Below are 14,915 nucleotides of genomic sequence, written 5' to 3' on the forward strand. Positions count from 1 at the left end.
ACGCACACCACACTCGCGCTATGCTGCTATCTCCGGATTAGCAATGACGACTGCTGTAGCCGTGGACAAGGCCAAAGAAGAGAGCAACTCTTCTCCTGATACAAAGAGAACGCCATCCCCCCAACCGTCAACGGAACGCCAAATCAACTGGTGGAAAATTCTCCTCCTACCAAGCGTCGTCGAATTCACAGCCACTCTCATATTCGTCTTCGTCGTCACATTGTCCAACTTGACGACCGGAGATCGTAGCTCAAATGCGCCCATTATTAACGCAGCCTTCGGTAGCGGACTAATCGTTATGGTCCTTATATACGCCGTAGGACCGATAAGGCAAGCCGGATACCGCTCGATCCACATGGTCCACCACCATAATGTATTCTCTAACACATAGTGGATGTCATATAAATCCGGCAGTGACGCTGGGGGCGTTCTGCAGTGGTTTAGTCGCTCCTGGAATAGTGCTTGCCTACATCGTGGCTCAACTGACAGGCAGCGTCGTGGGAGCAGCTCTTACTAGAGTAAGACGACCCCCCGGCCTATACATATTCTCTCCACCGTCTATTTTGCGAATCGTAGGCCGTTGTTAGCAACGAGAGCGTTCTGGCCGCGAGTAGGACCTATTGGCCACTGGGCATGTACGCGAGTTCGATCAGCCCCGCTCAAGCGCTGGGACTCGAGCTTCTTCTTACGTTTATACTCATGTTAGTCATACTGATGACTGACGTCGATCATCAGAGCGTGATGACTCCTCTGGCGATTGGGTTCGTGGTCGTTGCAGAAATATTGGCGGGGTAGGATCGTCAGATAAAAAATGTAGCAATATTATTGATGAAGGCTGGGTTTATGTACAGGGGTGACAAGTCCGGCGCTAGTATGAATCCCGCTCGAAGCTTTGGACCGGCCATAGCCTTTGGGGTGCACGAGCATTTGTACGTTTACTTCGTTGGGCCCGTCGTCGGAGCTGTGCTTGCCTCCTTGTTTCACCGATTTGTTCTTACGAAGAAGAAGCTTCCCGTGCCCCTTTTGTCAAGTTCTGTTCAGCTGAAGACAGATCGATAGCATGATGACCGTTTTTTTCGTTCTTCGACGCATGAATTAATATCACACTGCTTGGGAAAACAGATGACGTCTTCTAGATATCCTGGGGAGTGGACTAAAGCATTTACCTATGACTAAAGGCCCCCCAGTAGACGTCACAGCCTTTTTTCTCGCTCGAAAATGGACGATAGGTGGGAGACGAAAGTGCGTCCGAACTTCGCGAATCTCGTCGAAGTTCTTGATCTTCTTGCTCTTCGCGATTGTCTACACACCAACGACCTAATCACGAGAGAGGAATTTCAGCATCTATCGCACCTTTCCACAAAGGAAGAGATGGCACGCACGCTCCTCGTCGAAATTCTGCCGCGAAAAGGAAGAAGGCATACGATCGATTTCTTAGCGCACTACGAAATACAAAGGGACAGGAGCACGTCGTTGACGAACTTTTGGAGGCCCCTGACAAAACTCCCTCAGGTACACGCACACAAAAGTCGCTATGAGCAGAGAGGTCACTGATTGATCTTGCAGTCCAGTGTAAATATGGTGATATTGCTTTATATCTGTATAGGACAACGACCTCTTCAGACACCTATCATTGGCCTTCAGCCTACCATGGCAGTCAAGGTACTACCTACGGTCGTGCAGCAAAAATGCACTGCCGTCAACGAAAGGCCATCACTGCAGTCGACCTTCTATTACTCTGTGACGTCAAAGGTAGGAAGTGAAGGCGGGTCTGTACGACTAGTGGAGGCTTGCCATGGCAAGGATTCTGACATGTATCCACGTGTCGAAGTGCCGGCTAGCACTGTGAAGTCTCAATCCACAATGGAAGTGAAATTGGAGATGTCACCTAATCCACCGCAGTGGCGTCAAATTCGTTTTGCTTCGCCGATGAAAAAGGAGACGGAAACCGTTATAGGTCCCTACGTGTCCGTCGCCTTGGAAACGGACGACAAAGTAGTCAGACCTGTTTTCGTAACTGTGCCTCATGAAGATGTTGACGCGATAACTGCCGGAACACTTCCAGTCGAAAAGAAGCCCAAAGTTGAAATTCGCGAACAGGTGGCTGATTTGCAAGGGCGACTGTCTGATTGGAAAAGAGTCGAAGAAGCGAAGATAGGAAAATCTGAATCACGCGTTCCCGTGTCAGATGAAGGAGTGCACTGTTTCGTTCCCATGGCAAAGTCGACCGATCCTGTCAAAACCTGGTGCACTAAGCAGCTGGAATTCTGGATATTCGGAGATCCCTCTCTATCTCGAACAATGACGCTATCGGTAATATGCTTAGCTAATAATTACCCTGTCAAACAATTCAAACAATCGATGAGCGACGATGAGGTTACGGTGGCACCGTGGAGTCGTCATCCGTCAAAGATGTCCTTGCCTCTCAATGACGTCATAAAATTCACAATGAACATTGATAGCGATTGGTGGCAATTCAAGCCGCCTGCAGTTCAATCTCTATTTGAGTATGATCTCGTTACGCTCGAGAACTACTGCAATTTGCCCTTTTGTTTGACAACGATTTCGCCTTCAAAGGACTTGAAGCCTGCAACTGGCTCTTGCACTGTTACAGTAGAAAGACACACCTATATGAAATCGATTCCTTATCAGACTCCTGACAGGCTTCAAGGTGCTACTAGTAGTATTGCTCAATAAATGGTACTCGTATTTGACAATTTAAAACCTTTAGACAGCCACGCGCCAAACGTTGATTTTCCAGAAAAATCTCTTCTACAACTGACCTCGTATGATCTGTCTAAAAAGGTAGAACTTCAGCAATGTACTTTGCGCAAACCATTTCATTAATCTCCCTCGCCTTAGATTCTTCCCAGTGAATACTACAAAAAAATGCTTCAGTCGACGATTAAGCACGTCGTCATGAAGAAGCTGTTACAAAGCCAACCAAGAATAGTACAGTTTCATCCGTCGGAGTCGCAATTGGTTATTGTGACGAAGAGCGATGTCAGGTAAGTCCGCCGAGAACAACTTTACCGGTAGTTTTTCAAATTCTTCGTTGCACTGCAGCAGTGTTTGGGATTGGAAAGATGGAACGAAACTGAGCAGCCTTTCTCCGTCGCAAAATAATTTTGCTACGAACATTGCTTCGGTGAAATTTCTCAATCCGCGCAGAGAAGATCTTCTTTTGACAGGCACTGGTAATAAAGACTTGCCGGTCTTGACATCCGTTGCTGCTTCACTCGTTTTATAGATAACGGCATTGTGCAGGTGTGGGAAAACTATTCTCACAGGCATCTAACGGAAGCCGTGGCAGAGTGGACAGTGGTGAAAAATAATAATTGGAGTGAGTTGACGCGATCAATCTCTTTCGTGTATCTATCTATACCGCTTATAGGAAGCAGGATGACTCTATTCGAATGGAATCAGCAGGGTGGCACGCTTTTTTCAGCCAGTGACAGCGAATCAGTGATTCGGCTATGGAATTTGCACGAAGGAAGGCATTGCCAAGTACGTTAAAAAAGTCGTGCAAATCGTATCCTCTGAGTGATTCTTTTGCAAGGACATTCCGATAGGCGTTGACACCGACAGTGTAACGTGCACGTGCATGACCAGTTTCAACAACGACACCGTCGTCTCACAATTGGTCGCCGGGTTCAGTGACGGAAAAGTCAAATTATTTGATCTTCGGCTTTCACCTGATAGAGAAGAGTAGGTCTAAACTCTAAAGCGAAAAAATGGGTCGTTGGGTGAAATGAGCTATGGTTTTCTAGTCTTACAATGCGCGACCGGTACCGAATCACCAAAGTCGTTGTTCTGCCACATAGTGAAACGGAACTCTACACCACAAAGTAAGCAAAAATCAGATTTCCTCTTCTATAGTCTCATTCGTCTCTATGCAGCCAAGTCTGGGACTCCGTGAAGAAGTGGGACTTGCGCTATCCGTCTAGACTAGTAGGAACTATTTCTTTGCCCTCATCCATGGGTGTCAGTCCTATAGCGTTTCACGAAAGAGCCGGAATCGTTGCGTAGTAAGTGCTTTGCACGTGGACGACAGAATACAACTACTGTAATGACGTCCTCTACAGCCCATCAGAAAGCTCCAAGACCGGCCACAGTACCATAACCACCATGAAGTTGGACGGAGGTTCGTCTCTAAATACTATTCGTTACTCGTCTGGGCTCACAGAAACGAGTTTCGAACCGCCAGACTTTCTCAGTTTTCATCCGCTCGAGGTTTGCACGCGGCTCTCCTATAAGAAGCAGTGGCGTCGCTAGAGTTCATCCTTGGGAACGGCGTCGACGAAGCCATAGACGTGCAGCCCAATGAACTCTTGTGGAACGCCACTGCTCGTAAATATAGCTGAACATTCGCTGTGTGCCTCGTAGGGTCATCTAGCAATTGGAACTCCTGGCCACTACGTCACCGTATACAGCTGGAAAAAGCCCTAACTGAACTGCTCACCTATAGTGACTTCTTAGCTAAGGGGGCCCCTAAAACTAACTAGCCCAAAGAATCGTCTTAAGAGATCGCCTTTTTCTACTCCTGCTACTTCAATCGCGTGTACGGTGTAGTAGACCTGGCGATTTCACGCAGCGTAGGTAGACAGGGCCCCCGAAATTTTTGAAGTCCTTTCAGCGACACCATAGCTTCTTGTAGAGCTTCAGGGCTTCCGGAGCACGGCTGCGGGGACGGCAAACGAAGCACAAGAAGCCGGAGAAGAAATATTCGGCTTCCCGGATGCACAACACGCATTTTTAATTAATCGAAACTCTATAAACATGACACAGTTAGATCAATGAAACCGCCTATAACATCAACAAAAATCCCATTCAACAAACGCAAAAAAGAAGAAAAAACCCCGCGTAATAATGATAATAATAATATTAAACAATTATCTGAAGAGAACAAGAAATGATAGAGGGAGAGAGAGACAGCATCCCTACGCGACTAAATTCCACCACCGCAAAAGAAAAGATTCGCCAATAATTTCTACTCCGTTTCATTATCATTATATCGTGGCTTCTTGTCACTATCGTCATCGCTGCCAGGACTTTTGGACTTCCGCTTTTCCATCTCCATGACATCGCCGCCGCCGTTTCTCGACTTTTTGGACGAATCCGTTTCCATGGCAATTTCTCCCGGTCCGGGCGAGATGGCCTTCGGAGAGGCCGTCTTGTACTGGCCACGACGTACCGCATAGCGACCTTTAGACCGACGACTGAAAAACCCGCACTAAAAACAAATCAATAATTCTATTCTATATGCAATTATCTTGGAACACTTACCAAGTAGAATAAAAGAATAATGATGGCCAATATTAGAAGACCACCGATAACGCTTGCAATTATAACCCAAAACGGAACGCATTCGACAGCAATCGTTTCCGGCTCCGGCTGAAGCCGACTGAGAATCTTTTAGAAAAAAATGAATAATAAATACTAGGGTGGTATATGATCCTCCTGTCCGTACGGAAAAGGAAAACTTCGTTGGCTCTTCGAAAAATTTTCTATAGGCGTGCGCTTGAAGAACGGAAGACGCCAAAGGAGGAAAAGAAGAATACTAGAGAAAAGAAGAACAAACGCAATGAGGAGAGCGCTACAGCTTTAGAGAATGCGCTTCAGTACGTTAAGTGCCAGCGTTTTTGCCACAGCCGTGGCGTTGAGGATGACCTGGAACGCGCCCCTTCGAACGAGCGTTCGATTGACTTCACAGTGGATGGGAACGCAGTAGAAGCCGGCGCACTCGGGAGGCGGTGTCTCGGTAATCTACGCACAAAGAAAAACTCGCAAATAAAACTACAAGTACTCGTAACTATGCAAAACTACAGTTTCTGTAAAAACGGCTTTGCATCCGCCATCGCTTCGACCAGCCTATCGAGCAAAAAAAGTCAAATTAATAATACTCACGTTTCATTTTTTTTCTTACAGCGTAATTGCATTTATCAATATACTTATTGGCGTCACACTCATAAGTATCTGCAGAACTTTCCTCGCTCGGTATCTTGAAACGTCACGCTTTATCATTATAAGAGTACTGGTTGAATTAATAATTTCTTACGGCCAAACTGCGTAAGTACAAAAGATCTCGCTTGTCTTTCGTCTGCACTGGCCACCAAATCGTCAATTTCAGATTGTTCACGGTAGTTGGCCCGAGATTTCGAACCTTAGTCAATTTTTTCAACAAAATATTAATATTCGTCCCCGATTATTCTACCGTGTATCGGTGCGTGATTTCATAGCCCAGTTCCTCGAAATTTCGCGGATTCTGATTCACAGACGTGCTCAACGATTTGTAGACGAGTCTCGAATTTTTGTTCTTCTGAAAAAAGGTTCTAAAACAAAAATAAAAAAACGTGCATAGAACGTAGAGAGAGAGAGAGAGAGAGAGAGAGAGAGAGAGAGGCAATTTATTTTACCCCGTCAATTTTAATTCGGCCATTCCCCTGACTCTAAATGGGATCATTTCCTGATTGTTTGTGTTCGATTGCCCTAACTCGACTCCCTTACTAAAATTGATACCAGACTTTAGATGAATAAGTTTGATAATTATTGATTCTCGCCTAGTTGCGTTCAGAAGTATTGACAAGCTTCCTTCGTCTCCGATCAAACTATTCTGCAGTCTCACAACAAAGACTTTCTGTGCGTTCAAATCTATTATTTTTGAAAATACCGTTTAAACGTTCTACTACTACTACCCTCTGATTTCGTTTGAGCGGATTCGCCACACTGCAGTCCAATTCCGTCTCTCCAACGTGATTCACGCCGTAATCTTCAACAAACTCGCACGTGACGTCCGTCTCGTCTTCCTAAGCATCAACAATGAATAAAGAACTATCATGCCAAAAAACTATGTACTGGGGGGACATAACCCTCTATTGTCAATTATGCGACACTATCATTATCGTTATTATTACCCGGTAAATCGTGGAGGAATTCTTGTACGTCACTCTCGCCGGAAGCAGAAGTCTCGTCTTCGTCTGATGAGCCTCTTCGGCGCGATTCACGACGCCGATGGTGAGTAGGAGAAGGGGCCCGTCGCCGGCGATGATAAAATCGGCGTCCTTCGGAAGAGCAGGAATGTTGCTAAAGAAAAAATCAGCACATATAGATCGTCTCATACGCTCTCGCGAATATGCAATACTTCAAAAAGGTCATATTCACGCTCGGCTGCAAATCGGGATTGCAGCCCGAGTCTCCGTCTACACCGTCGCACGCCAACGCAATCTCAATCTACACAAAACGCGATATAGTACAACGTCGTTCGTAAATTGTCGTGCCATCCGACTCACTTCCTTCTCGACTGGTAACCTACTCAACTGTCCGCTCGTGCTGCTCAGACGTTCGATGATCGGTTGAAGCGTGCGAAGACCGTTCGCATTGAACTGCGGGGGCTGCTGACCGTTCGAGGACGTCGGCTCGCCGTATTCGAGACGAACATTGAACGGCTTCTGCCGATCGACGATGATCGGCGGAACGTAGACGATGAAATCGATCACTTTTTCTTGATTGATCGTTAGGTCGGCGATACCCGTCGACGACACTTTGAGAGTTTTCACGAAGAAGAGACGCTGCTCTTGACTGTGATCGACGTCCAACGTCAAATTGTAGAATAGTTCTTTTTTAAATAATTATGAGCATTTTAATTAATTAAATGATTATGTTAATTTTTACGCATTTTTACGACATCCGGATCGGATCCGTTTTTACGTGAATATTTCATTGAAACGGAAACGGTGAAACTATTCGATCGTTTCATTAGATTTTTGAACCATTTTTTCTTCTTCTTCCATTTACCATGTGAAGTTTCTCTTCACTGCCTGACTCGGATTGGTGAATATATCCTTTTCAGTGCAAGGCCTTTCGTCCAAGTTCACAAAACCCAGCGAAAAGCTCACGGACGCCTCGACGACGACGATGGGACGCGTGCGCAAGAGAACCGCTTTGTTCGACTCGAACGATCCGGCAAGTATATCTGAAAAGATTTCATGTGACGTCGCGAGCTAAAAAAAAGAAGAGCCCATACCCGGATAGTTGTTGCTGTCGAGATCGCTCGCCGAAGATAAAGTGAAGCCGAAATATTGAATTCCTTTCAAGGCGCTCGAGTCTTTCGCTCGAATAATCTGTTATATATATAAGTTATTAGTTATTCATTTCGTTATTGGGTTGTTGGAATTCCCTCACCTGACTTGGCGTTCTGTATATAGAACCGTCACTTCTACTTCTTCCAAAGAAAATGTAAACAGTTCCAGACGACTCCCCGTCGTTTCCGTCTCCGGGAGCTCCAATGGCAATATCTAGATACATAATTCAATTCCTAATTACCACTCGTCGTCGCGGTCACGTCACCGTTGAATCCGTCCTTATTGATATCGCCGGGCGAAGCGATGGCCGAGCCGAAAAACGCATTATCGGATAGAACCTCGGGTCTGAGTTTGAAATAGGACGACTAAGGAGAGAAAATAAATAAATAAATAATATATATAAATAAATAAATAAATAAATGGTGTAATAGCTGACTCGGGAGCGCGGAAAGAAATAGACGATGCCCTGATTCTGGCGCGCTGGATCTGCATAGAACGGCGCTCCGACGATCATGTCGGCGTCGCTGTAGTAAAACATTCTCGATTTAATTAATTGATAAATTATTTTCCATTACCCGTCGGCGTCTGTGTCCGCCGCGGCGACACTGTAGCCAAAAGCCTCTCCTATCTGAAAAGGACGTTACAATCAAAGACGCTTGCTAAAGGAGGGAAAGATAAAAAGATACCTGTTCCCCATAGGCCTCTCGCATAAAGGCTATGGTGGTCTTTTTGATTTTCAGAATGACAACGCCTCCGGCAAGTAGAGGCTTTCCTTCGTCGACAAGTAACGTCTGAGTCGAACGCGGACCGCCGGCGTAGATGGCTGAATAACAACGAGGTCAATTAATTAATTAATTAATTAATTAATTAATTAATAGAAAATTATTTTCTAGTTCGAACATCGTTTATCTAGATTCGGATCCATAGTGATGCTGAAGCCTTTGATTCAAAAAAACAAAAAAAAACGGATCGCCCAGTTAGGAAGAAATAGTCGTTATACATACCTAGGTAATAGCTCAAGTCAGGAACTCGACGAGCGTTATTGGGTCCTGTGCCCGACCGATACGTATTCACTCCGACGTATGGCGGGAGTGAATACAAAGCGGATGAGCTCGCGTCCGATTCGCTGACAGAAATTGCCGAGCCTAAAAAATCGTTTTTTAGTAATAAAAGAAGAAAGTCCGTCTTCTACGCCGCTTTGTTACCTCTCTCGCTGAAGGCTCCCGCCGCTCCCACGACAAAATACTGCCAATACGTTATAATAGTGTCTTGCGATATCAATAATTTACGTTTTCGTTTGCAACGGCCGACGATCCTCCCATACAGGAATGGTGTAGTTCGCCGTCCAAACCGACATCTCCTGTGTATATATATAATATAATAAAATGATCGATATTTTTTTTCGTCTCCTCGCCACTCACCGCACATGTCCTTCGTTTTTTCCATGCTGAAAGATCCGTTCATTTGAACGCATAGTCCGCCCGGATAGTAGCTCCCTAGCGTCGTTTCCCATCGTCGGAACAACGGCGCGCACGACTGCAATGATATTATATTAGGTAATCGATTTTTTTTCTGACGAGTAAGCGCTTACGTAGATGCGCGACAGCGAGTCTTTTTTGTTTTGGCTTACGGCCAACGACTGACCGAACAGTTGCCTGGTCAATCGAAGGCCGAGAGAATTGTCTAGAGGAAACTGTCTATATAAACGAAATACGACGACGTTCTATTGTATTTTTTTGCACCCATGAATTCATTTCCAATTTCTCTGCAGTTTTTGTCATTTCCGGCGAGAGGACAGGCGAAGAGGCCACCAGTCAATGAGGCATTGGTTATAGAGCGAGATTGCGCCAGCGGAGCACCGGCAAGAATGCTAAGAGAATAGGTAAGTAAATAAAAAAATATATGAGGATGGACATGAAATTTTTGAGGGAATTCAATTAGTACTAAAGACGGGCGAGCTCCACCCTCGCAATCCCCTAAGTGCCTAATACCGTTAGAAATTACCATAACGATGGTATGCGACTTCTAACTAAGGGAACGCGATTTTTTTTTCCTTCTCGGATCTCCCCCCCGACTTACTAGGCGTCGCCGCGCTCGTTTCGAAAAGGCGCGAGACTGAGCGAGAACGCCGTCCCGTCGTCGCCTGTCTTTACGACTGGAAACGTCACGTCTACGTTGTAAGCGTTGGCGTTCGAGACAAAGAGACTGATGGCGACTAGCGCGCCGACGGATAGCGTCGACGCCGTTTTGAGCATTGGCGTTGCTTTGGGTGCAGTGCGTTCGCGAGTACTGGAGGAAGAAAATCGTCTCCCTCGGGGGATGTGGAGCCGTCACGCTTTCGTTCCGAAGTTGTTACGTCACGACTGTGGTATTCTAGGTGAGATGTCCCGGTCTGCAATGCTGGAGGGTATGTGGCTTCCAGGAAGTGCGGCCTGAAACAAATAGCCCTATCAGTTCAAGTTAGTCAAACAAACGCAGCGGGTATACCGATGTGCAAATTTGGATGAAAAATTCAAAGCTTTAGGATACAGGACAAGAAATGCACGGCCTATATTTTATTTCTCCCAATAAAGTCGACATAACAAGCAATACTATACTACTTCCGGGTTTGTTTTCGGTCCCCGTTGGAACTTTTCTCAGTTGCAGCTTTTGCCGTTGACCATGTTCTGAGCGACCGTTTTCGGCAGGTGGACTCCTTTGAGGAAGAATTGAATCACCGAGTTGCACGTATTCGGACAACACGCTTCGAATGGGGACAAGATCACGTAGAAAACGGCGGCAATAAAAGCAATCGGCCAAACGATTATCAAAACGAGGAACCACAAGATGGAAAACAACCAGCCGCAGTTAGCCATTGCAAGAGGAGCTAGAAGCTTAGCCCGCAAACTGGAACAAAAAAAAGACAAAGGTTGCAAATAGCGCACGGTAGGCACTAACCGCAGCGATAAAATCAATTAAGAAAATCCGGGTCGAGATTTATACGGGCTGCTCCAGTGTTTCTATAGCGATACGTCCAACATGGCTACCACAATAACGAAAACGATCGAAAAGCCGCGAGTTCAACCGAATCGGACTCACGACTACCTTTATGGTAAGCCAAATGATAATGCGAACACGTACGATTGTCACGTTGTCGCCTTAAGACCCGCATTTCACCGTTTCGAGCGCGCGCGATCACGCCCGCGAGACTTTCAAGGCTCAAACGTCGATGAATCGCATCGTAAGTGACTTACAAGACTCGCTGCTACCTTCCTGCGTCGAAAGCGAAGGCTTCGTTCGTGACAGAAACGCGTACCGAATTTCTCGACGATGTTCAGCGAGCTACGTCACTATCCGCGCGCGACGATTCAACTCGATCGCACCGATCCCGTTCCGAACTTCGTATCGCGTCAGTGGCACGGCTATCACGATCAGAGACGAGCGACGCTGGAACGATACAAAAAGTAATCAAAAGAAATTAAATTCTATTGACGTTATGGTGTTGCTTCCGTTATGGATATAAAATTTTTAAAATATTTTATGTCACAATTTATGGATAAATAATTTTAATATTTTAGATTCAATTATGCTCCGGACGTTCATCTACCTCCCAAGCAGTTTGAAGACCCACACGTCTCAGGAGAAAATCGATATAAATATTCTAAACGGTAATCAAATAAATTTGATATTTGTTTTCAAAGCAACGTATTTCTTTAGACCGATCATTCCCTTTTTGCAACAAGTGCCTCCTGACGTCGTCTTGGAGCAACAGCAACCGCAGCAGCAACCTGCAAGTGACGACTTGGTTACCATAGACGCAGGCGATGCCATGCATTCGTTCAGTCCTCTCACTCGAACCGTCGGAGTTCAAACGCTCTATAGGTAGACGTAGTTTTGGGAGAAGTTGTCTAAAATAACGCGTGATTTGATAGGGAGAATGAAACGCAAACGGATCCGTACACGCCTGAGTATGTTGTCCAGCCTGGCTCACAACCAGAACTCCTTTCTCTTGCTACACTGTCCTACGGTAAGTAACGATTCTTTTTGCTGATATTTTATGAGGATGTATTATCTGTTAAGGGCACGGGCTTCCTGCTGGCTTGGCAGAGGTGGAGATGATTGAACGAGCTCGAGCTAAAAGAACATGGTACGATGCATGATTGTTATGCACAATCAATAGATATTGATTTTTGCTTAGGGAAGCATCTCTGCCTCCGCTGGACGATTTGGATCAGATGGAGAGGCGACAACGGCTGATGGAGGAGCAGGAGACGAAAGAGTGGGCGTACAGAGAAGGAGAAATTGAAAAGTGAGCGGGCGAAAGAAGGACGAGGTTCGCGCGCATGGACGATATCTGCTTTTATTATAGAATTCAAGAATTGAGATTGCAAGTCTTGCGTAAAATGTTGGAGGAAAGAGAGAAGGAGCACGACTCGTTGAATACGAAAAGACTGGAGCACTTGTGGTAAAGCATGCCTATGATGTATACACCGTTCAAAATACCTAGGCACCCGCCCTCCTCTCACCAACGTGCCAGTAGTCAGTCTAAGGGGACCTCAGTTCTGACGTTACCCTAGCTAGACGCGTTCCATAGAAGAACCCAAGTGCTGATGAACAGGGGCCTAGAACTTTTGAACGGTGGTGTATTCACGATACATTGGCATGCATCTTGTACTATAAAAGGTCGAAAAAGCAGCAGGAGAAGGAAGCAAAGGTGAAGCATTTGAGAAAAGAGCACATCAAAGGTATTAACTAACTGATTACACTTTCATAACCTATACATCTAATTATTTTGTTGTTAGTTATACGCAAATTGACCAAGGAGCGGCAGAACGTGGAAGGAAAACTGGAACGTCGCGACGTCATAAAATCGTACGTCGACGGGGCATCAGAAGTAAGCGACTTCTCAAACCTGAATTATTTCTATGTGTGTACGTAACGTTTTATAGACGTACGCTCCGTTGACTCGCGTTGGCGTCTTTCTCGATCGTTCGTCCGAGCGCTACAGCGTGACAAGTCATCTGCTCAACACGTACCAGGGTCTTTTGGAGTTGGAAGCGTCGCTACCGGATTACGTGATGCACCCAAGAGTGCAGTAAGGGAGCAGGCTTTGATGTATGAAGGAAGAGTGGACATCCCTCTTTTTTTTAGAGCACGAGCTCCGAAGAGGGGCCCACCCGTTGGCGGAGCCGCTCATAGGCTCGAGAGACGAGTGAAGGAGTTGGATAAGGTGGACGAGACTATACGAATGAATAAGACGAAAGGTACGCACACATCATGTGTGATTTATGTATGTATTTATTTTATTTTCCTTAGATACGGACTCGATCAAACCGTTGCGTTTCCTCGAAAAAGTCGAAAAGCCAATACCCCGTCCACCCACCCCTACGATCCCCACGCCCTCGCCCAATGACGAATCAATCAACCAAGCGATGATCGTCGTTCAAAAACTCATTCGCGGTCGCGCAACGCAGAATAAGATGTTCGAAGGCAAGGAACGTCGTTTGGAACTCATTCGCGAATTGCGTTCGACGCACGCTCTCCAATCGGCCGGTCAGAAGGAGAAGGAGTCCATGCGCTACGCGACGCTTGCCGAGCAGGAGACCGAACGACGCGAAATCGATTGCGACAATCGCGTGGATAAAGTTGTGGAGGATTTGGCGGGCGGTCACCTTGGCGCCGCGTTGGATTATCTGAGCAAGGAGCTGGTGCGCTTGCAGGAGGAGAGACGCGTGCACGCCTTTGCTATGATGGCGGAGAGAGTGAGACGGATGAGGGAGGCGGAGGAGAGCGGTATGAGGCAGGTGGAGGAGAGGAGGAGACGGACGGAAGACGAGATCTTTAGACAGGTGAGAATGGGTCTAATGTATGTACACTAGTTTATCAGATTATGTGTCTGTATACCATTATTGGATTTAGATTATATATCTGATTTTTTCTTTTAGCTCGTGAAGGTGCACCAATCTACCGTTGATACGTATCTGGAAGACGTTATACTCAGTTCTGTTGATAAGACAGCTGATCAACAAGTAAGAGGCGTTTTGTCTTACGTTTCTTACTGTGAGATGATGGCTTCAGGCACGACTGGAGGTTCGAAAGAAGGCGGAGAAAATCAACCAGGTGGCTCACGCAGTTGAACAGCAGAGAACGAAGTTGCAGTCAGAGGAAATGGTTGCTGAATTGGTGCACACGTTTCTCTTGCCGGAAGTGGAAAAGCAGACAAATAGAGAAAGAGGCAATTAATTAATATTTTTCTCTTCCATATACATTACTACTAATCGAATTTTTTAGTGATGCGTCAACAGCGAAAGCACATCGTTGCAGCTCATCGCGCCATTCATGAAGATGGCGAAAAAATTATTGAATCACATAAGATTAAGCCTCGAGATAGTTTAATTAAACATACCAGCAAGCTTGATTCGTCATCCTCACAGTCACAAATCTTGACTGAAGAGGACGAGGAAGACGAGGCGGATGGCATTCCCCACGACGATCACCACGACGAAGAGAGGAAGGACGAGTTGTAGAAGTTTTAGCTGCATTGCTTCCTGTCTCTTGTGTGCAACAGAACGTTTTTGGTTATTAGGCAGATTGATACTCACCTTCTACGTATTTACCCTATGCTATTGGCTATTTCGAAGAGAGTAACCCCGAGGTAGAACTGTAGAAGTGCTGAATGTCCCGTTGCTTTCTCAAGACAATTCACGCAAACAGCAACGTGCTAAGTGAAAGTCAGTATGACGTTCGTCAATTATTGGCTGCAGTGGTGAAAATTCAGACAAGATGTGCGCAGAATCAAGATCAAGTTGAAGAGGCATTTTTAGCGACAGCCATAAGTCGTCGTGCGTTGTATCT

At 45.9% G+C, this 14,915-nt stretch overlaps 4 protein-coding genes across 5 annotated transcripts; 3 read left to right on the plus strand and 1 right to left on the minus strand.

Moving 5' to 3' along the window:
* The first annotated feature begins 28 nt into the window (after positions 1-28).
* LOC136199556 (uncharacterized) lies at positions 29-1,139 on the plus strand. The gene is made up of 4 exons (XM_065989780.1): positions 29-330; positions 392-518; positions 577-791; positions 852-1,139. Exons 1-4 carry the CDS (start codon positions 44-46, stop codon positions 1,057-1,059), a joined length of 837 nt encoding a protein of 278 aa, XP_065845852.1. The 5' UTR covers positions 29-43; the 3' UTR covers positions 1,060-1,139.
* On the plus strand, positions 1,134-5,954 carry LOC136199553 (protein raptor homolog). Of its 2 annotated transcripts, none has more exons than XM_065989773.1 (12): positions 1,134-1,512; positions 1,607-2,671; positions 2,732-2,805; positions 2,863-3,008; positions 3,067-3,197; positions 3,251-3,343; positions 3,395-3,507; positions 3,560-3,708; positions 3,771-3,848; positions 3,900-4,028; positions 4,086-4,233; positions 4,387-5,954. In XM_065989773.1, exons 2-12 carry the CDS (start codon positions 1,651-1,653, stop codon positions 4,447-4,449), a joined length of 2,145 nt encoding a protein of 714 aa, XP_065845845.1. In that variant the 5' UTR covers positions 1,134-1,512; positions 1,607-1,650; the 3' UTR covers positions 4,450-5,954. The 2 variants fall into 2 exon arrangements, with proteins under 2 accessions (XP_065845845.1, XP_065845846.1); XM_065989774.1 differs by having other exon boundaries at positions 3,070-3,197.
* On the minus strand, positions 4,740-10,443 carry LOC136199551 (integrin alpha-V-like). The gene is made up of 30 exons (XM_065989771.1): positions 10,161-10,443; positions 9,824-9,951; positions 9,673-9,764; positions 9,503-9,617; positions 9,371-9,441; positions 9,287-9,326; positions 9,086-9,226; positions 8,982-9,020; positions 8,768-8,904; positions 8,657-8,709; positions 8,518-8,605; positions 8,347-8,446; positions 8,182-8,294; positions 8,024-8,120; positions 7,795-7,972; positions 7,672-7,739; positions 7,290-7,615; positions 7,142-7,230; positions 6,915-7,083; positions 6,696-6,806; positions 6,561-6,637; positions 6,417-6,506; positions 6,215-6,332; positions 6,059-6,163; positions 5,927-6,001; positions 5,827-5,871; positions 5,626-5,766; positions 5,471-5,560; positions 5,287-5,412; positions 4,740-5,233 (listed from the first exon to the last, which is right to left on the minus strand). The coding sequence occupies exons 1-30, from the start codon at positions 10,334-10,336 to the stop codon at positions 4,991-4,993; spliced, it is 3,441 nt and encodes a 1,146-aa protein (XP_065845843.1). The 5' UTR covers positions 10,337-10,443; the 3' UTR covers positions 4,740-4,990.
* A 544-nt stretch (positions 10,444-10,987) lies between these two features.
* LOC136199552 (cilia- and flagella-associated protein 91-like) lies at positions 10,988-14,721 on the plus strand. The gene is made up of 18 exons (XM_065989772.1): positions 10,988-11,006; positions 11,076-11,172; positions 11,225-11,301; positions 11,367-11,524; positions 11,639-11,728; positions 11,778-11,942; positions 11,993-12,087; positions 12,141-12,207; positions 12,259-12,369; positions 12,430-12,525; positions 12,744-12,805; positions 12,863-12,954; positions 13,010-13,155; positions 13,212-13,324; positions 13,377-13,909; positions 14,006-14,089; positions 14,139-14,295; positions 14,352-14,721. Exons 2-18 carry the CDS (start codon positions 11,100-11,102, stop codon positions 14,585-14,587), a joined length of 2,355 nt encoding a protein of 784 aa, XP_065845844.1. The 5' UTR covers positions 10,988-11,006; positions 11,076-11,099; the 3' UTR covers positions 14,588-14,721.
* The last annotated feature ends 194 nt before the right edge of the window (positions 14,722-14,915 follow it).

The sequence above is a fragment of the Oscarella lobularis genome, chromosome 1 (assembly GCF_947507565.1).
Source record: "Oscarella lobularis chromosome 1, ooOscLobu1.1, whole genome shotgun sequence".
NCBI lineage: Eukaryota > Metazoa > Porifera > Homoscleromorpha > Homosclerophorida > Oscarellidae > Oscarella > Oscarella lobularis.